Source organism: Vulpes lagopus, chromosome 6 (genome assembly GCF_018345385.1).
Source record: "Vulpes lagopus strain Blue_001 chromosome 6, ASM1834538v1, whole genome shotgun sequence".
Lineage (NCBI taxonomy): Eukaryota > Metazoa > Chordata > Mammalia > Carnivora > Canidae > Vulpes > Vulpes lagopus.
This window is the reverse complement of record NC_054829.1, coordinates 105,955,651-105,982,208: the sequence shown is the minus strand read 5'-3', so window position 1 is coordinate 105,982,208 and position 26,558 is coordinate 105,955,651. Positions and strand designations below refer to the sequence as shown.

Below are 26,558 nucleotides of genomic sequence, written 5' to 3'. Positions count from 1 at the left end.
TTTCCCAGAGGACTTTCTAAACATATCACAATACCATTATCACACTTAACTAAAGTAATAATTCCTTAATATCAGCTAGTAACAGTCCATGTAGAATTTTCCCAGACTATTTCAAAATGACTTTTAATGGTTGCTTTGAGGGCAGCCCGGGTGGCTCAGTGGTTTAGCACCACCTTCAACCCAGGGCATGATCCTGGATACCTGGAATCGAGTCCCACATCAGGCTCCCTGCATGGGGGGGACTCTGCCTGTCTCTCTCTCTCTCTCTCTCTCTCTCTCTGTTTCTTATGAATAAATTTTAAAAAATAATAATTATGACAGCCCACGTATTTACTTGAACCTACAGACATATGTGCGTTTGTGTGTGTGCATAAAATAGTTGTCAAATGTTGATGTTATTAATTACAGACTGCTGAATCCTTTTTAAGATTTTGTTTGTATCAATTTGCTGACATTTTACTTGGACTTTTTGCACCTATAGTCATAAATGAAGTTAATCTTTCTTTTTATTTTTCTTGTGCTGTACATTCTGGTTGTATAGATCCTTGTTAGGATCTCTGCGTGGATGATTGTGCAGGAGAGGGGTACAGTGGGATGTGAGGCCTCAGGAGCTTTCCTATGGCTTATTTTTCAAATGCAGAGACTTCCTGAACCCCATGAAGTTGTATATACCTGGAATGCTTCTTTGCGTCTCCTGCCTCACTATCCACTCAGGAACTGCTAAGTTAGAACCTGTGGGCAGAGAGCCTTCTGTAGACTTTATCTTGGAACAAATGCTGAAGTAAGTTGCCCCAAGAATGGGATACGGGCTCAGGGCACCTGACTGTCTCAGTTGACAGAGCAGGTAACTCTTTTGGTCTTGGGGTTTTGAGTTCAAGCCCCTCATAGGTTGGGGTAGAGATTACTTTAAAAATAATAAAAGAATGGGCTACTGGCTCAATTGTTCTGATCTTTCTTTAATTGACCACCTAGTCCATCACTTCTCTCAGATTCTACTGTCTCCATTTATTTTGTGGTTTCCCTTATTCTGGATACCTTGCTGTCACCTATATAACATTTCTTAAACTTTGAGTTTTGCAATTAATCTTTTCCTCTGTTATACATCTTCAGTAACTCTTCACTGTTTATATCCTATTGATGGAATCCCTCTTCAGTTTTTAATGGTGCAATGGAATTATTTTTATTTTTATATTTATTTTCAATGACATGTTGGGAGGGAAGAGATACTAACTATAGAGAATGTCAGTCATTATGAACCATCTATTACACTTTTTTAATTGTTGATAAGAAAGTCATTTTCTTCTATTGATTTTGTATCTAGTCATTTTAATAACTGACATTAGGTCTAATACTTTTTCAAGCACTTTTATCTAAGTAGACTCATTTTATCTGCAAATAATGGCAATTTTGTCTCTTCTACTGCAATATTTTTTTTCATATTTATTGCCTCCAATAGCAACAACAACATTTAAATACATCATCTTTGATTTTTATGGGTTTGCCTCTAGTGTTTCACCATTGTACATGGTGTTTACTGTTGGTTTCTATCCTTTATGATATTAATGATATTTGTTCTTTTTCCAGATTGCTCACTTTTTAAAAATTAAGAATTTATGTTAAACTCATATTAAACACCTTTTCCATATTTTATGATATAATTATACAGATTATCTTATTTAATCTATTTTAATTAATTAAAAATTTTAATATACTGAATTATATAAATAGATATCCTAATGTTGAACATCCTTGTAAATTTCTAAAATGCTCCCCACTTGGTCATTATATTGTTTTTAATATGCTGTAATTTGTAATGTATACTTTGCTAATATTTTATTTAGGATCATTACATATAAATGAATGATTATAATTATTAACTTAAAGATTTATTTCAGAGGCCCGTCTTACCATTTTTTGAGTATTGCTAATCAATTGGAGTGCTCGGGGCAGCCCAGGTGGCTCAGCGGTTTAGCGCTGCCTTCAGCCCAGGGTGTGACCCTGGGGGCCCGGGATCGAGTCCCATGTTGGGCTCCCTGTATGGAGCCTGCTTCTCCCTCTGCCTGTGTCTCTGCACGCCCTCCACCCCTCGCTCTGTGTCTCTCATGAATAAATAAATAAACAAATCTTAAAAAAAATAAATTGGAGTGCTTTTCATCTTGTTATGTGTTCTAGAAAAGTTTAAATAACAGAAGAATGATCTTTCTTAAAAGGGTTAGTAAAATAAAATCTTTAAAAAAAATAGGGGCTCTTGGCTGGCTTAGTCAGTAGAGTATGTGACTCTTGATCTTGGGGTTGTAAATTCAAACCCCACATTGGGTGTAGATATTACTTAAAATCTTTTTAAAAAGAAAGAGTTAGTAAAAGTGTCGTTAGGGGTTAAAATCTTTAACTTTTCTATTTTTTCTTAGCTATTAATTTATTTGAATTTTCTACCTCTCCTTGCATAAATTATTCTGATCATTTTATTTTCCTTGAAATTTTCATCTGGATCTTCAGATTATTTGATAAATTGCACATACTTTTATTACTTAAGGTTCTAAGTGACAAGCTACCAAACCAACTCTGAATAACTTTAGCAAAAGAAAATTCATTTGGCAGATAATAGGATGTTCAGACTATTGACAGAAGGCTAAGAAGTTAGGCTTAAGAACTGAGGATGGTCAGGACGGTGAAAAGGAATCACAGGAAACTTGTCTTATAACTAACAGCTAAATTGTCTGACTGGTGCACTGCTGCTGCTGCTTCAATATATAATTCCCAATTGGTTCTTCTGTTCTTTTATCACTTAATTCAAGATTCAGACATGAGGAAAAAAGACTCTTTCATTAGTCTCTGCTCTAAAAGGGAATGGAAAGAGGCTGGATATGGATTTCTTAACTTGTTTTGAAAAGCAGGTGCTGGGAATTATTCTCCCACCCAAACAACCCATAATAGAAGAGCAATAATTCCACAAAGAGAATTGGGAACCTATTATGAAGGAAAATGGATGTTGGCAGCCCCCCTAAAAATTGCCACTTCAACAGCTTTCCTCTAAAATATTTAACCCTCTCTCTTTTTTAATTTCTCAAAATCATTCATTGGTTTATATATCAAATCTGCTACTTTTTTACTTTCTGGTTTCTTTACTATTGCTTATGTCTTTATTATTTCCTTTTTATCACTTGATTCATTTTATTCTTTTAATGCTATCCTGAGTTGTATGCTTTTATTGTTGTAAAAAATTTATAATTTGGATATTTTTGCTGTTGTTTTCTATTCATTCTAATCACCCCTTTGCTTTAAAATTGTTTCAGTTGAATTTCTTTTAGAGATAAGAACCTTGATGCTAGTTTTAGCAATATTATAAAGTGTATCAATAAGAATTTAGTCAGTGAAACCTAAACAATTGTAAGTATTTTAAACAGGAAAGAAGATCAGAAACAGTTCTTGTTCACATGGGATAAGCAACAATATACATTACAGTTTTTCCATAGATCTTATCTCCCATCTTCCGTCATAATAAAGTCTGAAGAGATTTGGATCATCTGGATTTCCTGTAAAGCATCACACTGTTCCATTACATTGATGGTTTTACCTTGATGAGAGCAGGTAAGCGAGAGGTGGCTAGCCTGCTAAATGCCTTAAAAAGATACATATACTCCAGGAGACAAAGCTTGGCACATCAATAAATTTTTTAGGAAACCAGTGCTTAGAAAACTGCCAGGATATCTTCTCTAAAGTAAAAGACAATTTATTTATCTTGAACTGCCTTCACAAAGAAGGAAGCACAAAACACTGAGGAATACTGCTCAGGCTGCCAGAGCAGGAAAGAGTTCTCCCATGATTTGACAGAACCTATGATGTTAGAATTGTCAGTGGTGGAAAAAAACATTGCCCAATGTTTGAGAAGGAACCATTGAGAGAATTACAAAAGAGAACCCTGGGGTTCTGGAGCAAGGCCATGAATTATCTACAGCAGAAAACTATACCCTTTTTGAGAAATAACTTTACTACTAGCCCCTGGTAAATCTGGAATTACTGAACCTTGCACACTATGTCACCTGTGACCAGAAATGCCCATTATGAGCTGAGTCCTAACACCCACAAAACATAAGGTAGAGCAGGCCTAGAAAAACCGTATTATAAGATGGAAGTGTACACCCAGAACCAAATACAAACTGGACCAAGGACACTAGAAAACTGCACCAGCTTGTAGCTCAGATTTCCCCCTCCACACCTAATCCAAACTGTTGCACCCAAGTCCTTTCCTCAGCTCACAGCCATAGGAATATGGTATGACCAGGAAGAGGGAAAAACATGTTTGGTTTACAGATAGGTGGGCTTACAATGTAGGTACAAGCTGAAAATGCATCAGGGAAAGCAACTGCCACTTGTTGGTAAATTAACACAGTTGGTCCTTTCAATTTTACAAGAGCCAGTGGTACGTTCTCACACAAATAGACACACATTCCAGGTTGACGTGTGCCTTTCTTGCCTGCGAGGCCTCAGCTGGGATCAAAATCCGAAAGATTTCAGCGTAATCTTCCAACATCCTGTCAGACAAGGGGACCCACCTGATAGCAAAGGAGATGTGAGTAGGTCAATGACCATGCAGTTCACTGGTCATATCATATACCATCACTTGAAAGCTGGCAGCCTTATGGTCATTGGAACAGCCTGCTGAATGCAGAAGTGAGGTGCTATTTAAAGACAATACTCTGAGGGACGCCTGGGTGGCTCAGTGGTTGAGCATCTGCCTTCAGGGCGTAATCCGGAGTTCCAGGATCGAGCCCCACATTGGGCTCCCTGCATGGAGCCTGCTTCTCCCTCTGCCTACGTCTCTGCCTCTCTCTCTCTCTCTGTGTCCCTCATGAATAAATAAACAAAATCTTAAAAAAAAAAAAAAAAAGACAATACTCTGAGGACTGGGTACTGTCCTCCAGGAAGTAATATATGCATTGAATAAAAAACCTTCATTTAGCATTGTACCCCCTATAGTAGAAGATGGAGGTCTGGGAGCCAAGCATTAGAAGCTGGAATGACCACACATACTGTCACTCCCAGTGACTAACAGAGCTTTGTGCTTCCTGTCTCCACAACTGTAGACTTTGCAGAATTAGGGATCTTGTTTCTTCAAGGAAGCATTCTTTTGCCAGGAGGCACAGCAAGAATCCCAATGAGTTATGAGCTGAGCCTTCTGCCTGGTGCACATTGGGCTTCCAGTGTCTAGGAATCGGCAAGAAAGAAGAGGAGTCACCACGTTGACAGGAATAACTGACCCTGCTCATTTAGAGGAAGCAGGGCTGCTGTCATACAGTGAGGGAAAAGAGTATGTATGGAACCATATAGCTATTTAGTGCCTCCTGTGACAGTAAAAGGATAAAGACAACTATGGTCTGAGAAGGAAATGTAACCAGAGGCTCCAGGAAGTTTGTGAGTCATGACATTAGGTAAGCAACTGAGGCTGGCAGATGTGGAAGCTCAGGGTGAAAGGAATCTAGAATGGATAGAAAAAAGGCAGAGGATGGATGAGCATCACCTGGAGCCTCAAGAGCAACTACAAGGGCCAGGGCCATCATTTTTTCTTTTCTTTTTTTTTTTTTTAAGATCTTCATCTGGGTTTGTTTTTGTTTTTTTTTTTAATTTTTATTTATTTATGATAGTCACACAGAGAGAGAGAGAGAGAGAGAGAGAGAGGCAGAGACATAGGCAGAGGGAGAAGCAGGCTCCATGCACCGGGAGCCCGACCGTGGGATTCGATCCCGGGTCTCCAGGATCACGCCCTGGGCCAAAGGCAGGCGCCAAACCGCTGCGCCACCCAGGGATCCCGGCCATCATTCTTTCTTACCACCTCCTTCTAAATTTTCCCTCAGGAAGAAAAGCCTACTGCAGTTTTGAAGGAGCCACTCTTGGAGCATATATGAAAGGTAGACCTAAGAGGTGCAAATGGTGCACTCTAAAAATGGGAAGACGAGTTTCCCAAATTCCACTTCATGGAAGGGTTTGCTACCTACCTGTGAAAAGTGTGATGAGGAGACATTTCTTCTGATGACAACTAAAATGTCAGATCCTTCCGAGTCTGCCTCAGCTGCAGAGAATGGCCTCACCTAAGGGGATGCCTTTCCTGGACAATCCACACCAGGTGACTGAGCAAGGCAGGATTTAACAGTCTAACCACTCCTGCCTGACCCAGAGACACTGTGACAGGCCACACTCACTCCAGAGCTCCCCGTGAGTTAACCAGGGCTTTGTTGAACCTGCATTGCGGTCTCACTTTTCTCTCTGCTCACTCCTGCTTAATCTCCCTTTCTTTCACTGGAGTTAATTTCTAACTTGTAGCCCCAACTCTGTCTCATGTCTGCTTCAGGAAAACCCTAACATTTATTTCACAAATAAAAATGAATCCTGCACTACACTCGGTGCTGGGGCAATAAAACTTATGTTTTAAAGTTTTCTATGCTGGGGTACCTGGGTGGCTCAGTCAGTTAAGCATCTGCCCTCACCTTTGGAACCTATGGTCTGGTACTGGAATCAAGCCCCACATTGGGCGCCCTGCTCATCTGCTTCTCCTTCTCTCTCTTGTCTCCTCCCCGCTGCTCATACTTTGTCTCCCTCTCTCTCAAATAAGTAAAATAGTTTTTTAAAAAAGTTTTCTATGCTCAGACAATATAATTTGATCACAGCATAACGGATGCATGGTAAAGGAAATGTTTTGTTCAGGATATTTACTGTATTCTTCACAGCCTTCAACATGATATACTTTTACTCATCTCCTCATCTTCAAACTTAAGGGAAAACACTCTAATTTTATTTTGCCAAAAACACAAGCAATTTTCTTTCAGTGTAGTTTCTGTCTTCTCTAAAAAAGCAAAATTGAAGGGCTGTCTATTAACAAACTGTGGAAATTATTTTCCTCTGGAGGAAACATGCTCCCTATTGGTCACCTCACTCAGCTATTTACTGGGAAGGCCTTTTTTGGTTTCAGTTACGGTAAAACTCTGGATTTTAGCCAAATTCTCTGAGTTCAAAAGTGCAAAGCTCTTTAGGAGCCTTGCTCTTTCTAAATATTTTTTCAAAGGTTAAAAATTAAATTTCAAAAGAATATCCAGGGTGGAGAAGAGAGACAGACCCTGAAAGTTTCCAAAATGAAGCTTGTTCATGTTATTTTGTTACATTTGTGCTTCTGCCTAAGTTTTTGCAAGGTAAGTAACTCAATATTTAGCCTATTCTAAGTAGATGTTTTTAATATTATAAGAATGTAAGAAAAATCTTAAGACATGGGTGAAGGGAGGGTAAAATAAAATAAGATGAAATCAGACAGGGACACAAGCCATAAGAGACCCTTAATCATAGGAAACAAACTGAAGGTTGCAGGAGGGGAGGTGGATGGAAGGATGGGGTAACTGGGTAATGGGCATTAAGGAGGACATGTGACATAAAGAGCACTGGGTGTTATATGCGACTGATGAATTACTGATTTCTACCTCTGAAACTAATAATACACTATATGTTAATTAATTGAATTTAAATTTTAAAAATTTAAAATAAGTAAAAAAGAGAAAAATCTTAAATGTATTATTTTGACTTTAGAGATTACATAGTTCAGATACCAACAGTGGCAATATATAGTCAGTAACAAAGATTTTGTGTTAATATCTTGATGAAAGTGCTTTAAGAAATTGCTTTTTTTTTCATGTTCTCTTATCTGTGCATAGAAATTAATTGAATGAGAATTTTACTAATAGAGATCTATAATTTACAGTCATTGTATTAAATCAAAAAGTATTTACCAAATCCTTCTACATGCAAGGTATAGTACTGGGAAAATAGCATGTCTGATCTCTTCCTTCAACAGCCCTTCGGTACAGTGGTAGAAAGATGACATGACAATGAGAAAGTAATAAGATTTAAATAAATTTGAGAAGGAACTGTTGCAAGATATTCAATTGCCAAAAATGTTGTAAATATCATGTGCCAAAGGACTTTAATGAGGGGAAAAAATCCCTACCTGTTAAGAGACCAGGAAGAGTCTATGGACCAAGTGGGATTTGAGCTGGATTCGTAATTCTGGATTAGTGTAGAGAAACAGAGTAACTTTCACCCTTTTCATACCAGTTATATGGTAGAAGGATAGTAAAACATTAGTTTCCTCCAGGTGAATAAATCCATTTGATCAGAATGGAGACAGGGGGGAACTTGAGCAGTCAAAACTGATATGACAGATTATAGCCAGGCTGGAAGATCACATATTAAGTTATATAGGTTTAAGATATTTTAGACAATTATTGATTATTGCCTACTTTTGTGATCAAAGCACTTTGAAACAGTGTTACAAAAGCTGTTTTGTCTTAATGCCAGTTTAAAGAAGCAAATATTTAAATAAAACTACCTAAGAAATCAGAATTACAAAAAAAATTTAAAGATAAAAAAAATAAAATAAATAAATCAGAATTACTTACTTTAAATAAGTTCTTGTAACTTCTAAAATATATATGCAATGTTTGTAACAGAACAAATGAAAATAAACTAAGTGCTCATTCATAAGAAATTGATTCAATTATTGTACATCTATAAATTAACTATCATGTAGCTATTAAAATGACACATTATATATTTATTGAGACAAAAGCCCTTACTAAAATCTTATTTTTGTTAAAGAAGAAAATATACACACATTTATGTACCTGTGTGTACACACACACACACACGCACACACGAATACATAAATATAGCTGCTCATATAAACAGCAATTTAAAAGTTCCTGGGGGGTATATATCAAATAGATACCAGTTGGTATCTTTTTTTTTTAATTTAATTTTATTTATGATAGGCACACAGTGAGAGAGAGAGAGGCGCAGAGACACAGGCAGAGGGAGAAGCAGGCTCCATGCACCGGGAGCCCGACGTGGGATTCGATCCCGAGTCTCCAGGATCGCGCCCTGGGCCAAAGGCAGGCGCCAAACCGCTGCACCACCCAGGGATCCCACCAGTTGGTATCTTAAGTAATGAGATTACTGGTGATTTTTACTTTTTGTTTTATACATTTATGAATTTTCAGAATTCAGAAATTCTGTTTTATGCATTATTCATCTTATTTTTTTTAAGATTTTATTTATTTATTCAGGAGAGACACAGAGAGAGAGGCAGAGACATAGGCAGAGGGAGAAGCAGGATTCCAGTGGGGAGCCTGATGTAGAATTTGATCCTAGGACCCAAGATCACGACCTGAGCCAAAGGCAGATGCTCAACCACTGAGCCACCCAGGTGTCCCCATTATTCATCTTTTTAAAATCCAAATAAATGCATGTTATTTTAGAATCAGGAAAAACTTGTTTTTGAGAAAAAGACATTTCAGTCACATTTTCTATTCCCAGAACAAAACCAATAAATAACAAAATAGTATTTTTAATTCTATTCCCAGAACAAAACCAATAAAAAACAAAATAGTATTTTTCACCTGCAGAAAGGGAGCCTCTTTTACTGAATAATCATCCAATAATAAAGTTGTCTTCTTTTCTTTAAAAAACAGAATTTTGTAGGAATTACCATATTTGTGAAAATTTCAGAACTTCTTAAAATATTAGTTTATAAAAGAAAATGTAATACTAGGAGAAAACTTTTTAAATGGAAGTTACCATACAGACAACATGTCTTCAAATGTGTTCAAAGAAGTTTTAAAATGTGTCTACATTTTCTAAATGAAAATATGTACATCTGGAAGAAATTTTTGTGATTTTGAAAGTGGAGACCAGATTTCCCTCTAAGGAATAAAAAGTCCCACACCCTTTTTTATATCAAAACTTTTTGATGGACTTATTTGTTTTTTGTTTTTTGTTTTTTTTTTTGATGGACTTATTTGAAGGTGAATTATGTCAATGACAAGAGTGAACTGGTGTGAGATAAACAGGATTTTCTGAATAGTGAGAGAATTCTGGTTTTGCTGCCCAGATGTAGAGATAAGGGGACTCAGGTTTCTCTGGGAGATAAAACCAGAACAGAGGGCTTGGCTGCTGCATTAATGACCAACATATATTAAAGAATAGGGAAGCCAAATGTTTCATTCAATATGGTTGTTCAATACTGTGGGAGTATTGTACTGTAACATAAACCCCGACCAAAACCCCAAATTTTTATTTACCCTAAAAGTTTATTACAAGCCGAAGTTTATATCAGTAATATTTTGGAAAGAAAGAATTAGGGTGTGTTCAGCAGAGTGATGAGATGATGGAAAGACAATATGCACAGGAAGCAACACACAATGCAGAGAGTGAGTGAGGTCAGCAAAAATGGCAGAGTAGGCAAATCCAAACACTTCACACACACACACACACACACACACACACACACACACACACACACAATCATGCAGTCTCTCAGGGCCAACTTTGTCAGAACTCTAGTTATTAATCAAAGGCTACAGCATCCAAGTAAACACTGAATGAAGAAAAAGGCAGCTTAAAAATGGTAAGAAAGCTCTGTGTCATTTCTACTTGACTTTGCCCTACCCTGTCCCCAGTTCAGTGGCAGTCTTGAAGATGGCAGTCCACATGTGGAACTCTTATCCCTAGCTCTAGAAGGAGCAGAGCAGAATTTATTTAAAAAGAATAGGGTTTGTTCTAACCTGCCTGGGGGATACTGGAAAGACTGACCAAATATATTTGTCTTTGTTTTGCCTAATTTAGAACTCAACTCAGAGTGGAAAGGCGGTGATCATTCCTCAAAAACATTGTGAAGCACTAAACAACGTGCAGCTACCTAGACCAAAGATTACGGTTGAGACAAACAGGAGAGTGCCAAAGCTTGGAGAAAAAATTAGGGAGAGGGTTTCTATGGGAAATTGGACCATTTAAAAGTCCCCGTGAATACTTGGGAATTTAAAAAGCAACACACATGCCCAGGGTAGAATGCATGCTCAGAAAAAATCTAGGAAGACCCTAAGCCTATACTTCTAGCTGATCTCTAGGCTCAGTGCAAGCATGAAGTGAAGGCTAGGAGATAAATTGTAAATGGCCTGGCTAAGTGTAGAAGGGGCCATTCTTCTACAAAAGAAAAAAAAAGAGGTTTTTTGTTGTTATTGATTTAAGGAATTTCTTATTCTTTTTATTTTATTTCTCCTCTCATTTCCCTTTTCCTTCTCTCTCTCTCTCTCTCTCTCTCTCTCTTTCCCTCTCTCTCTCTCACTCAAAGAAATATTTGTCCAAACACTAGCTTACTGCAAGGTAAAGGAACAGAAACTTCAGACACCACACATCACAAAAAACAAACTTCCTACAAAAACAGTTTAGAAAACTCAATAAACAAACAGCTACAGTGTACAGCAAGGAAGAAAAGCAAACCTTGAGTAGAAGGAAAAATATGATTTCAAGAGTTACTACATTGTAATATTCAAAATGTCTATTTTTAACAAAAAAATATGAAGCATGCAAGGAAACAAAATGTATCCCATTTATAGGAGAAATTAACAGAAATGAGGAAGAACCGACTTGGGAATTACTAGGGAAAGACTTTAAATCAACTAACTTAAATATATTCAAAGAGCTAAAGGAAACCAGGAAGATGATGCATGAGCAAACATATATCAATGAAGAGATAGAAATCATAAAAAAAAAAACAATCAGGAATTCTGGAGCCGAAAAGTATAGCAGAAATAAAAAACTCACTAGAGTTTTAATAGTAGAGTGAAGCAGGCAGAAGAGTAAGTGAACTTGATCAGTCAAATTATCCAGTTTGAAGATCAGAAAGAAAAAAACAGAGAAGCTAACATAGCTTAAGACCTGTGGATCACCATTAAGAACACCAAAATATACACACTAGAAACCCAGAGAAGAGAACAGGTTAAAAAGAATATTTGAAGAAATAATAGCCAAAAACTTCCCAAATTTGCTAAAAGATAAGAGTCTACAGATTTAGAAAGCTTACCAGCCTCTAAAAAGATAATGCAAAGAAGTCCACACCAAGACACGTTATAATGAAATTGTTAAAAGCCAAGGAACTAAACAAAATATCTTGAAAGCAGCAAGAGAAAAGTAACTCATCATGAGCAAAAGATTTTCAATAAGATTAGAAGTATATTTCTCATTAGAAACCATTGAGGCATGGAGAAGAGAGTGGAATATTTTTAAAGTGCTGAAAGAAAAGACTGTCAATGACGAATTCTATATTGAAAAAAACTATCCTTTAAAAATGAAGGAGAAATTAAGACATTTTCAGATTAATTGATGGAGTTAGTCATTGGTAAATAAGAAATTCATTATGAGAAAGATAGTCCTGCAGGCTGACCAAAAAATACACTAGACAGTAACTGGAAGCCACAAGAAGAAATAAATAACTTCAATAAAGATAACTAAATACAAAGGTAAATACAAAGGCTGGCATAATTTCATTTTTGGTTTGGAGCACCTCTTTGTATTTCACATGATTTAAAAGAAGAATGTATAAAAATAATGATAAATCTATATTAGTAGGCATACAATGCATAAAGATGAATATATGGCCATAACAACATAGAAGAGGAGATGGACCTATATAAGACCAGGGTTTTTATCTACTCTTGAAGTGAGGTTGGTATCAATTCAAACTAAATTGTTATACATTTAAGATGTTAAGTATAATCTCCATAGCAACCACAAAGAAAATCTTAAAAATATACATAAAATATGTAAGAAGAAAATCAAAATAGTTCACTATAAACAAATCAACTAAACAGAAAAGGCCATAACAGAAGACATAAAGAATACAAAGTTGTAATACAGAGAACAAATTGCAAAATGGTTAAAATAAGGCCTTCCTTATAAACAAATATAAGTAGGTTAAATTCTCCAATGAAAGGTAGAGACTGGCAGAATTTATTTTTTAAAAAACTAAATGGGATCCAACTATATGCTATCTACAAGAGACTCACTTTAGATCCAAAGACATAAATAGATTGAAATGAAAGGGTGGAAAACAATATTCCATGCAGATAGCAACCAAAAGAGAACTAGAAGCGGCCACACTAATGTCAGACAAAATTAACCTTAATTTTGTCTTGTTATGAGAGACAAAGAACACTAGATATTGACAAAAGAATTCATTTAAAATGTATAATTATAAACATACACATACCAAATAGTAAAGCCCAAAATATATGAGACAATGACATAATTGAAGGGAAGAAAAGAATTCTAATAATAGTTGGGGACTTCTATATCCCACCTTCCATAATGGATAGAAAATCTAAACAGAAGACAAATAAGAAAATAGAGGATTTTAATAACACTATAAATCAACCTAACCTAACAACTAGACATACAGAGCACTACACTCAACAAAAGAAGAATACACATTTTTCTCAAGTGCACATAGAACATTCTCCAGCATAGCCCATATGTTAAGCCACAGCACATGTCTCAAATCTAAAAATATTGAAATCCTTAGAAAGAGTTCCTCGAAAGATAATGGAATAAAGCTAGAAATCAGTAACAGAAAGAAAACTGGAAAATTCACGAATATGTGGAAATTAAGCAATGTACTCTTAACCAGTGGTCAAAGAAATCACAAAGTAAATTAGAAAATACTTAGAAATGAATGAAAGCAAAAATACAACATACCAAAACTTTCGAGATGTGGCAAAAGCAGTTCTCACAGGGAAATTTATAGCAGTAAATGCCTACATTAAAAAATAACAAATATCCTTAATCAAAAATCTAACCTTACACCTTAAAGAACCAGAAAAAGAAGAGCAAAATAAATCCAAAGCTAGGAAAAGGAAGGAAATAATAAAGATTAGAATGGGGAGTTTTTATCATGAACGAATAAAGAATTTTGTCAAATGCTTTATATTTCTGTTAATTTGGTTGTTAATTTCTCTTTCATCTCTGATTTTATTTCTTTGAGTCCTCCATTTTTTCTTGATGAGTCTGGCTAAAGTTTATCAATTTTGTTTATCTTTTCAAAGAACCAACTCTTGATTTTACTGATTTTTTTTCTATCTTTTTAGTCTCTATTTCATTTATTCCCTCTCTGATCTTTATTATTTCCTTCCTTCCAACAACTTTGGGCTATGTTTGTTCTTTTCTAGTTCCTTTAGGTGTTAGATTAGATTGTTCATTTGAGATTTTTCTTTTTTCTTCAGGTAGATCTGTATCACTAAAAATGTCCCTCTTGGAACTGCTTCTGCTGTATCCCAAAGATATGGGACCATTATGTCTTCATTTTCATCTGTCTCCATGTATTTCTTTATTTCCTCTTTGATTTCTTCACTGATCCATTGGTTGTTTAGTAGCGTGTTGTTTAGCCTCCAAAAAAGGAGGAAGAGGGGAAGGAAGAGGAGGAGAAATTGTAGGTGGGAAAAATAAATAGTAACATAATAGATTCAACTAAACAAAAATTTGGTTCTTTGAAAAGATCAAATGAACACACCTTAACTAGACTGACATAAAAAGACACAAATAAAATCAGAAAGTGGACACATTACTGTTGACCTTACCGAAATCAAAAGACTGATAAAAGGGTACTATGAACAATTATATGCCAATATATTAGATAACCTAGATGAGTAGCCAAATTCCTACAAACACACACATTACCAAAACTGAATCAAGAAGAAATAGTAAACCTGAACAGACAACAACAAGAGATGAATCAGGAATTTTTAAAAATTTCATCAAAGAAATATCCAGTATCAGATGGCTTCACTACTAAACACTGAAAGAATTAACACTAATTCTTCTCAAACTCTTCCCCCCCAAAAAAGAAAAGAAGTAAATACTTCCTAATTCATGAGTCCAAAATCACTCTGATAATAATGTCAAAGATACAACAAGATACAAAGCAGAGATAAAAGCTACTGTCGTCATTGACCTCCTCCTCATATCAAATATTCCCAGATATTTCCAGCATTCATCATTCCTTTGTATGGATCCAGATTGCCATCCAGCATAATTTTCCTTCTGCTTAAAGGGATTTTTAAAAAACTTTTCTGTTAAGGCAAATATACTGGTGATTAATTTTTCAGTTTTGTATCTAAAGAGGTTGTTATTTGCCTTAAACTTTTAATGATATTTTTGTTAGGAATAGATTTATATGTTGATAGGGCTCCCTACACACACACAGTATTTTTTAACTGTTACTCCACTGTCTTCTCATTTGCATTAGTGATGAGACCTCTGCTGTCACACTTCCCTTTGTTCCTTTGCCCATGATGTGACTCTTTTCTTTGGCCCTTTTGAAGATTTTCTCTTTATCTCTGGTATTTGAAAATTTGAATATGATGCCTTAATGGAGTTTCCTTCATGTTTCTTCTGCTTGAGATTCATTCAACTTTTTGGAACTGTGGATTTTTATTTTTCATCACATTTAGAAAAATGTCAGCCCTTATTACTTCAAATATATTTTTTGTTCCTATCTCACTCCCTTCTCCTTTGGAACTCCAATTATACATAAAACATGCCACTTGAATTTGTTGCACAGCTCATTCATACCTTGTTTGATAAATCTTGAGGTTTTCTAATCTTTTCTTCTGCCAAGACCTACTTGTCGTTAGTTCCATCCAGTATATTTTTTTAATCTCAAATATTGTAGTTTTCAACTCTAGAAGTTCAATTTGGATCTCTTATATATCTTTCATGTTTCTACTTAATGCTTTAAACATATGAACTACAGTTATAATAAATATTTAAATATCTTTACCTGCTAAATCTAACATCTATACTAGCATTCTGGGTGTATTTCAGTTGATTGGTTTTTCTCATTATGAGTCATTTTGCTGCATCTTTGCATGCCTAGTAATTTTGGGGGGTGCAAGATATTATGAATTTTACTCTACTGTATGAGAGTATTTTTGTATGCTGAGTACTCTACTGCTGAGTATTTTTGTATGCCTATAAACATTCTTGAACTTTGTTCTGAGATGTTTAAGTTACTTGAAAACAGTTTGACCCTTTCAAGTCTTGCTTTAAACATTTTTACGTAGGACCAGAATAATACTCAGTTTATTTTTTTATATTTTATTTATTTATTCATGAGAAACACAGAGAGAGAAGCAGAGACATAAGCAGAGGGAGAAGCAGGCTCCTCGAGGGGAGCCCGATGTGGGACTCTATCCTGAGACTCCAGGACCATGCCCTGAGCTGAAGGCAGATGCTCAACTGTTGAGCCACCCAGGTGTCCCTAGCACTCAGTTTAGAACTAATTATTCCACACTACTGAGGCAAGATCCTCTGTGTACACCTCCAAATGCCCCATGAATTACAAGTGGTAAGAATTAGCACTATTCATGGCCCTGTTTGAATGTGGTCCCTATCACCTAGAATTCTTTTCGGTGGTTCTTTCCCCAGTCTGAAGTAGTTTCTTCACACTCAGGTGCTGATGAATACTTGCTGAACACTCAGAGGGGATCTGCTAAGGAGCTCCAAAGTTCTTTTTTCTATTCCATTCACTTCTTTACAGTATTCAATTCTTTGAATTCTAACTGCTTTGGTCTCCTCAGACTCTCAAATCTTTTTCCTCAGCTCAGGGAGTCCCTTGGGCTCAGCTCAAGTTCCCTCCCTCTGTACCACAGTCATGGAACTCTCAAGGCAATCAAATGGAGCAATTATAGGTCTTCTTCATTTACTTCTAGACTCTCAGGGATCACTACCTTTCTTCACCTGGTGTTCAGTATCTTGAAAATCATTGCTATGTTTTGCCCATTTCTTAGTTGTTTTAGGCTGAAGCATAAACCTGGTTCCTATTATTTAATCTTGATTGGAAACAGAAGAATTCCTATTTAATTTAATTTTAATTAATTTTAATGTAGGTAGCCATATCTGGCTAGTGGCTCTTGTATTAGTACAGTTAACAATTGCTGGGGTTACTGAGATTGAGATTTTAAAATACAAATGTAAACCTCAAATGGGTGTATTTTTTAAAACATATCCTTTAATAGACATTGTGTTATAAATGCAAGTTAATTCAGTCAATTCTCAGTTCAGCCCTGATAGAGGCAGTCTCATAAATTGGAATTGTTCAGGTCATTTCAGTATAGTTCCCGTCTCCAAACTCTGTGTTATCACATTTTTCTGAATGTGAATAAACAGTATTGTCACAGTGAATTACAAGGATGAAGAAACAGAAGGAGAGTTTTCAGTTTTTTCATTCTAATGACCATTTGGAATTTTTATTTTTTAAATATAAAATAGCAAAAAAGTGCAGACCAAAAGGTGTGCCAAGAGCAAACAACAGTACATGCAGGACATATTTTACCAAATTTGAATAATATCTTTAAAATGAAATTTATTCCTTTTTTATCAATGTATTTAATTGTTGTTAAACTGAAAAATTATTATTCATTACAATAACAGACCTATACATAGGTGTAATTTTTTTCTTCTTCATCAAAGACAAATATGTAGTTAAAAATATTTATCTATTTTTTTCCTTATTTGTTTTTTTTAAGATTTTATTTATTCATGAGAGACACAGATAGAGAGTGAGAAGCAGAGACACAGATAGAGGAGAAGCAGGCTCCATGCAGGAAGCCCGATGCAGGACTCAATCCTGGGACTCCAGGATCACGCCCTGGGCCGAAGGTGCCAAACCACTGAACCACCCAGGGATCCCTATTTTTTCCTTATTTGTATTGTGTTTTTTACTTTTATTTTTTACAAACAGGGTGTATATATATATATATATATATTATATGTAATATGTATATGAATTTCAATGACAAAATATTTGCTGTTCACATTTTTCTGCATAATTTATTGTTCATTTCTTTCATGGTTTTTATTGGAAATAATTTTTTTGTATAGGGAATAGTGTTTTGGAAGTTTCTGTTCTGAGGGCACCTGGTGGCTCAGCTGGTTGAGTGTTGAATTCTTGGTTTCCACTCAGGTCATGATCTCAGGGTCATGAGATTGAGCCTGGCATTGGGCTCCACGCTCGAGCTCATGCCCCTCTGTGATTCTCTCTCTTTTCTCTCTCTTCCCCCCACTCACTCTCACTCTATTTTGCTCTCTCTCTCTAAAAAAAAAAAATCCTTTTTAAAAAAGTATCTGTTTAGTGTGTCAAAAACTCTAGGCTTGCCATTTGTCAGTAGACAAACAATTTTTTGCAACTCTTATTCCAAAGTGCTAGTTTCTTTAATATATAGACTTCCTATAAAACAAACAAACAAAAAAAAGGCCAAACAAACAAACAAAAAAAACAATCCAATATACATCAGCAAAAGATATGATTAGTGCAAGGAGAAAGAAATAAAAATCTCAAAGTTTGAGCATATTGAAAGATGTTCAGCCTCACTCATTGGGTAAATTGCAAATAAAACTGTATGTACTCTGATAACATTTTTATATACCAAATTGGCAAAGATAAAAAAGTTAGTGAGGTATATGTTCTGTGGTCAAGATTATGGAAAATAGGCACTGTCTGATATCAAGGTTGGGAATGCAAATGAAAACAAACTCTATAAAGAGAAATTAGGCAATATCTTTCAAAGTTAAAAGTGCTGATCTTTTAAAATTTCACTCCCAGGTTAAGTACTGACAGATATATTTAGTATAGTGGGAAATGATGTGTATTATGTAAAAAGATTCACTATAACTTTGATTATAATGACAAAACATTAGAAAGGGCCACTGGTTGCAAATTGCACTGGCGTTGGGGGGCAGAGTTAGAAAATAAAACATAGGCTCATGTACAATAATGATCTCTGGAAAGATTCACAAAGAGCTATCAAGTGGTTGACTCCGAGGTGGGCCTTGGTAAGTTAAATGGATAAGGGAAAAAAGGAAATATACTTTTTATAGGCACCCTTTTGAACCTGTTTGTAATATTCCTTTGTGTTTCCTATTTTTTTAATTAATTAAAAATGAAAACAACAACAAAATTTTAGCCATCTTAAAAAACAAAACTGTTTTCATATTAAAAAACAAAACTGTCATAATAAAGATAAGGCCAAAAAACTAGGCCAAGGATTTTTTTTAAATCTCTGAGGCAAAAATAATGGAATTGACCCCAAAGCAATACTCCCAATTTTTAAAGAAAAGAGTAGAATGCCCACCTTACCTGCACACATCGTACAACCATTTTTCTACCATTTCCAAAAACAACATACTGGTCCTGGGCCAAATGGTGTAGTTATTTTAAAAATAAAACAAACAACAACAAAAATAACAAAATTCAAATTCTTTGTTAAGTATTCATCATTTAGTATTAGTAGAGAAACATTACTTTTTTATCTGAATAGGGTGGCTGCTGGTTAAATATCTGGTTGTTGGGGTATCAGAGCATGACTTTATATCAGAAACAGGTATGATAAAAGATGGACAGATCCAAGGAGAGGAAAAGATTATAGAAAAAAATTGCTAGTGAAGACCAGGATGAGAAGACACTGAGGCCACAGGAGGCCTAAAACTCTCCAAATGGAAAGACTTCCCATACGGTTAACTTTCAGGATATGAGTTTATTCACTTCTGGAAGAAAGACAAAATGCTATATTGTTTGCCCTTTTTGAATCTTTTCCATTTTTTTCTCTCAATATTTTCCAGGGAAATGATGATTATACCAGATAGTTAATGTCATAATAATAAAATCACCACAAAATCTCAGTGTCAGAAAATTTATTTAATATACTAAGCTGCAGGTTGGCTGGTGATCAGCTGACCTAAATTGGGCTTAAGTAGAGTGATTCTTCTTTGCTTGCCTAGCTATATTGTTCTCATAGCTATGGCAGAGAAGCAAAAGGACAAACCTAATTGGACAAATACTTTCCAATCTCTTGTGTAACACCTACTGACTGCTTGTTAATTAAAGCGAGTCACATGGCCAGACCCAGAGTCTACAGTTAAGAAAATACACCTTTCCCCCAGCAAATGACTGGAATGCAGGGAGGCTAGAATTGGGGCCACTTACAATCTACCACAGTTACTATCATATTTGCATTTCCATAGGGTCTTAAATGTTCATTCATGTTTTCCCATGTATTTTTCATTTGATCCTTGGAATAGCTCTGTGAGAATATTATTTTTATTTTCTACATTTTACAGAAGAACAGAATCAGAAAGTAGTCATTTACCCAAGTTCACACAGCTACCTAGCAGTACAAGCAGGAATTGGCGACCTTTTCTGTACTTTGGTCATAGTTGATCATTCTTTTTCCTTTGTTTATAGGATACAGATGAAAACCAAAAACAATGGATAAGGAACACCCAGGTAAAGTTATACAGCTATGTACTAGGGTAAATAAGGGATTGTTTGCTTCCTGTTTTCTAATTACCAACCACCGATCTAAAATTGTTTCATTGTCGTCCTGCCTAGAATAAAAAGACAAAATTCAAGTCAAAATAATCGTTACATCATTGCAAATACCAAGGGCCAAAACAAAACAAAACAAAAACATATCCATATACACAAAAAAGCAATAGTAACAAAAGAGTTGAGTCATGTTTTATAGATGAGTAGACTATAGTCATAATTGCTAAAAATTTTTGGACATGTGCTTCTAGTATATGTAAATATATTTACTTATCAATAATAAATATACTGCTATATACATAATGCAGCTTAAAAAACAAATACAATTTGGGACACCTGTGTGGCTCAGCAGTTGGAGGACTACCTTCGGTTCAGGGCATGATCCGGGGTCAGGGAATTAGGTCCTGCATTGGGCTCCTGGTGGGGAGCCTACTTCTCCCTCTGCCTGTGTCTCTGCCTCTTACTCTGTGTTTCTCATGAATAAATAAAATCTTTAAAAAAATACAATTTTAAGCACATAAATAATATTTTAATAATTTTCAACAATCTTTAATATAATAATATCATTAAACACACTTCATTATTTTTTAAATTTTTCATTTGATTTCATGGCATATTAGCTGCAAAAGATAGTTCACAAGGAGCAAAATGCACAATAAACACATAGGGAGAGGTTCATCATTAATGATATAAATCTATATTTAAATACTCATTTTAATATTACTGATTGAGGGGACAGGGCTGACTTCATATAGTACTTAATTAACTTTTCATTATTTTTAATCCTGCCATGTGGCTGATGAACTGCTCCTACTGGGGTTAGAAGTGTCGACTCTGCCATTCGCTTATCTGTGGGTGTTGCAGTTGGGTATTATTTTCAATCCAGCATTCATTTCACTGTACAAATGTATATGATCTTCTATCTTAAAACAAAAACCCTCTCTTGACTTAATAGCCCCTTCCAATTATTGCCCCATTTCTCTGTGCCTCTTTACATTTAAACTCTCAAAAATTTGCTGTGCTCAGTTTCTCTTTTTCCATTATTTCTTGAACCCAGTCAGACTTGAGTTCCCACCATTCCAACAAAATTGCATTTCCCAAGGTCACCATTTAACTAAAGAAGCATTAAACACAGCTGCCGGCCACTCCTTCCTTCTCCTTGCTACTGTGCACTATTTTCTATTTATCTGTTTTTTACTTCACTGACCACATCTTCTCATTTCCTTTTCTAACTCTCCATCATCTCCTCAACTTCAAAATATTGGGAGGCTCACATCCTCCAATGGCTTTATATTTCATTTTGAGAATAAGCTGGTCTCTACAGTGAATTTTAAGTCCTATGTGATTGTTCACCCAACCCTCCAGTTCTCTGATCTCACCTCCTCTTCCTCTCCCTCCAGCCACTTACTCCTCTGCAACCACACCAGGTCTCTACACCAAGAGCACATCACCTATGCTTCTCCCCTACAGATTTGGCTAATTCTGACCATGACACCTCACATCTAGGTAGGTGCATGGCTTGCTCACTCACCTTCATATCTCTGCTTCAAGATAAACCTTCCCTGACAATTCCATACAAAAATAGCAGTTTTCTCCCTCACTCTCCCCAATCTCTATCCCTCTTACCTTGTATAACATTTGTCACCTTATGTTATACTGTGCATTTATTCTCTATTCATTTTTGTCAAGGGCAATCTTTCCGTTTGCTTGGAAGTAGAGTAAAATAAGGTTTTAGTAAACAGTGTTTACCACAAAGATAAACATTAAGAAACCTTTTGATCCATCACCGCATCTTCTACCATCAACCACATATGTGATAGTCTTTTTTTTTTTTTTTTTAGTATCTTATTGTGGGAAGGAAGGAAGTGACAGAGTCAATATAATTTCCATGATGATTTAAATAATTTGCTTATTGACTTAACATCTATATACATTCAATGGAAAGACGAGTTTACATAAATGTATGAAGCATAATTTATAATCTCTTTCAGACAAAGACTGATTTGCAAGTGCATTTGCAAACCCCTTTAATTACATCCTTAGAGATCAACACTGCTCTAGGTATTGAGGATCCATAGATACATGTAACTTACCCCATTCCCTCAGCATTAAAGCCTGCTGTCTTCATGTTTTACACATCAGATAAACAAACTTACTCTTCTGTCTCTGGCTACTGCCCCACAATAACTTTCTAGCTCTCATTTGATTATTGCCATTGACAGCAGCCAGTATGTTGAGCAGTGTTAGTCATTACCATGACTAACTTGAAATTTAAAATATAATAATTACTATAAAATTGATTCCAGCTTACTGTGAAAGGTTGTTGGAATAGGAAACTGCTTAATTTCTAACGCAATCTTCTCCGTCATTCTCTGATTATACCTTCTCCTACATCTTCCTCAATTGTGTTTCAACAATATTGTCCCTTTCTCTTACAGCTTCAGTCTTTCCTATTCTGTTAGATTCCTGATCTTAGCCTATAGTTATCATGAAATCTCCTATGTCCTGACAACAGCAAAGTCTCTCTTTATTCTGGGTCCCTTTGTGTTACTATCCCATCCATTTTCCTTCAAAATCTAATACTTAATTCTTCTCTGCTGCAAGCCTACTGATATTCTTCTTCATTTAATTATGTTTATCACATTAATTCATGTGTGTAGTTTACAAAGGCAAATAAGACTTAAAACCATGGTAATGCTAAAAATGTTTAACAACTGATTGAGCATAGATACTGACCAGTCAGATAAGATCACGAACCAATTATCTTTGCTTATGAAATACCCTTATCGGGCAGCACCGGTGGCCCAGTGGTTTAGCGCCACCATCAGCCCAAGTTGTGATCCTGGAGACCAGGAATCAAGTCCCATGTCGGGCTCCCTGCAAGGAGCCTGCTTCTCCCTCTGCCTGTGTCTCTGCCTCTTTCTCTCTCTCTCTCTCTCTCTCTCTCTCTCTGTGTCTGTCATGAATAAATAAATAAAATCTTTTTTAAAAATACCCTATCATACCCATTCTCACCCTGGTTCTCTCCATCCAGAAACAATCACTTTCAAATCATTGCTGTCTCTTCTGCTATTTGTTTCTTTTTTTCTTCTGCTATTTATATCCGATTCCTTTATAACATGTTCATACAAGCATTTCTTTTAAACAATTGCCTGGATTTTCAGTCACTCCATGTTCTTCAAAAGTACTAATGCCTAAACTTGTCTGGGTTTCTGTGGGATATATTTGCTTTATTCTTATGGATTTTCCTCATGAGGCCTTTCAGTTCTCTCTGGTCTGCTAAAACCATTACCACCGGCCCATCTGCTTTGTAGCTTCTAAAATTTTGGTAATACCTCAAGTCTGTAGTCATCTCGTTGCAGGGTGGACTGCGGAGACATTGGGTCCTGAAACTTTGACCCAATCCATCCATCTGGTCAGCCATCTTGGGCCTGTCTGGTTTAATCTGGCTTTCGTGGCTTTGTTTTGGAATGCTGCCAGGACAGGCCTCTGACTTTCCTGATAGCTGGCTATGACTTCTTTCCTGGCTGCCAGGCATCCTGTTAGAACCTAACTAGAGGCCTCTAACACTCCCCATTCCATTTGGGTGTAATGGGGCGTAATGTATACCTTATTTTTTAAAATTGTTTTATTCTTACTTTAGTGGCACTTGAAGGGGAAGCAGAGTTTTTTGTTTTTGTTTTTACAGATTTATTTGTTTATTTTAGAGAGACAGAGAACATGAGCAGGAGGGAAGGGGCAGAGGGAGAGGGAGAGAGAATCTCAAGCAGACTCTGTGCTGACCACAGAGCCCCACAGTGTGCGGCTTGATCTCATGATTCTGAGATCATAAAGTGAGCCAAACCCAAGAGTTTGACACTTAACCAACTGAGCCACCCAGACACCCTGGAAGCAGAGATTTTTTTTTTTTTTTAAAGCCTGTGTTCAATTTCCTGTTTCTAAGTACAAGGTCAATCAAATGGCTACCCTGTACTTCTGCTTCCATTTGCTGGCCTCAACTCTCAAAGGTCTGGTTTCTACCTCTAACACTCAGCTAAGACTACTTCTTTGAGGAGTCCCAGTAATCCTTGTTCATCTAATTCAGTGGACTTTTTTCAGCCTTCATCTTCTGGAGCTCTCTACCACAGTAGACACATGGAGCAAAGGATCCCTCTCTGGCTGGGAAGCAAACTCTCTTTTACTTGCTCCACATCTTCAGCTCCTTTAATGTAAATTCTCCTCAATGTTCTGTTTTTGTTGGGTTTGTTTTGTTTTGTTGTGTTTTGTTTGCCATTCAGTGAATACCAGGCCCACCATACCCCTTAAAGCAAGTCTGAGAAGCTTTCACCTGAAATGAAGGTCAGAGTTCCAATGATTACAGAGAACTGGACATTGTAGCTGTTGTTATATGATCTTTCCTGGGACTAAAAGCCTTAATTTTTTATGTTTTCTCTAATCTAAGAATGATTGAAAAGTTATGACACTTGTGCATGTTTCTGTCAATGAGCAAGGAAAAAGGAGACCCGTGAAAGGATTTAAAGGAATAAAGTCTGGAAAGAATTATGTTGTTTTCTACTTGCACCCAATTGGAATATCTCTCTTTCAATAAAAGTGTGATACATAGAAGGGTGACAGTTCCTGCTGTCAGGGCACTTACAATCTTCTCAGTGGAAGATATAAGAGCTAAGTAATTACAAAAATTTCAACTCTAATAAGTGCCACAAAAGAAGAACCATGAAGAGTTATGTGACTGGTGGATTTCTTCAGAGATCAATGTGTCAAAAGCCAATTTAGTGAATGACCAATTTGTGAAATTTTCTTCTTTATGTGGCTATTTAATAAAGTTTTGTGAAAAGCATATTAGAATAACTTTTAGAGCTTATGCAAATTCTTGCATGGTTTTAATTGATTGGTTTTTATTTGTTTTCATGACAGCATTCAAAGATTGTTCAATTTGTTTCTGTCCCCACTGGCTGTTATTGCAGCTGGAGAACACTGAGAAAGAGAGGGGGACTTGTCACTGAGGACTAGGGAGACCAAAGGAAAAGACACTTATCCTCCAGACAGGCCAACTAGGGGACAGAAGCAGCACTGGATTTCCACAACTCATTTTTTTACCCAATTGGTCTGTTCCCAGCCCTCCACATATTTCCTCTGGATTCCTGCAGGTCTAATTGGCCTCCTGCCTGTCTGACCTGATCTCCAATATCTTCCTCAAATGTATATTTGCTTCCTTGCTGAAAGTGACTCCCCTGGGACCTGCTCTCTTATCCTCCACCACCCTCCCTTTCTATTCTCTAGTCTCAATCAAGCCTCCTGTTCTCTTTCTTACAGTCTTGCCTAAAGTACCTACCCACCACCCCCTCTGCCAGCAACTTCTGCTCAGCACCCTCAGAACTCAGCCCAGATCAGTTCTTTCTAGAAATGTTCCCAAGCTTCTTCATCAGGCCAGGGCCCAGAACACTGTTCTAATGGCATTTCCAGCCATCTCTACCAGAGAAATTGTCATTCAGGCTTGCCTGTCTCTCTTTGTGTGTGACAGGGAGTTCTATTCCTCTGGTCCTAGTTTTTCTGTGTTACAGAGTAGTACTTACTAACTCATTTATTGAGTTAATGAATAAATGAGCTAATAATCTGTCTTCCAGGATTTAGACACACACCAGATACCCCTTTGCCAAAAAGTATTGCCAAATGCACATCCTTCAGACACATCATACTCAAAAGGTCGCAAACCAAATTCATAATAGCATTATAGATCTTCACTATCACTCAACCTCAAGACCTAGTACCCACCCTCAAACCCTAAATGGATTAAATTGTCCAATCCTATTACTTTTGGTTGCCTGAGTGTCTTTTGAAACCATTCTGATACTCCACTCCTGCTGCCTCTTACCAGTTTCCTGGCCAGTGACCATTCCATTTGAAGCATATGAAACCCCATACGCCCATCAGTTGGGACTGCTCTTGATTCCCTGAATACATTCTGCACCACCCCTCTTGTAAACACAGGCTGTAGCACCAGCCCTCTGCTAACATCTGTCCTTCCTTAACTGGCTCAAATGCTATCACCTCCATGAGGTCTTTTTAAATTCCTTAGAAATACTAACTCTCTTCCACTCTGGTTCTCCGAGAGTACTGTGTTGTGTCTACCACTGTTATATCAATTACCACAGTCTGCCTTGTACCCCAGTTGCAATGTGTGTTTCTGTCTTATTGCTTACATATCAAGCCTTTGGAAGACAGAACCCATGTATCTTGGAGAAACTTTACACATAGTAGGAGTTTAACAAATGGCTTTTTTGGTACTAATAAAATTAACCAATTTCATTCATCAATTCATTCCACAAGACTATATTTCACACCAGTTTTGTTACTTCTTAACATG

General features: G+C 36.4%; 1 protein-coding gene and 1 long non-coding RNA gene across 2 annotated transcripts in view; both read left to right on the top strand.

Moving 5' to 3' along the window:
- Positions 1-7,015: 7,015 nt before the first annotated feature.
- CFI (complement factor I) overlaps positions 7,016-26,558 on the top strand; it is a 50,228-nt gene continuing 30,685 nt past the window's right edge. The window contains exons 1-2 of the mRNA XM_041759280.1: positions 7,016-7,181; positions 20,111-20,152. Of these exons, the coding sequence (XP_041615214.1) occupies positions 7,125-7,181; positions 20,111-20,152 (99 nt within the window). The 5' untranslated portion in view covers positions 7,016-7,124. The remainder of the gene's footprint in view (positions 7,182-20,110; positions 20,153-26,558) is intronic.
- Positions 8,916-12,615, top strand: LOC121493424. The gene is made up of 2 exons (XR_005988468.1): positions 8,916-8,969; positions 10,663-12,615. It is a non-coding gene; the product is annotated as an uncharacterized LOC121493424 (long non-coding RNA).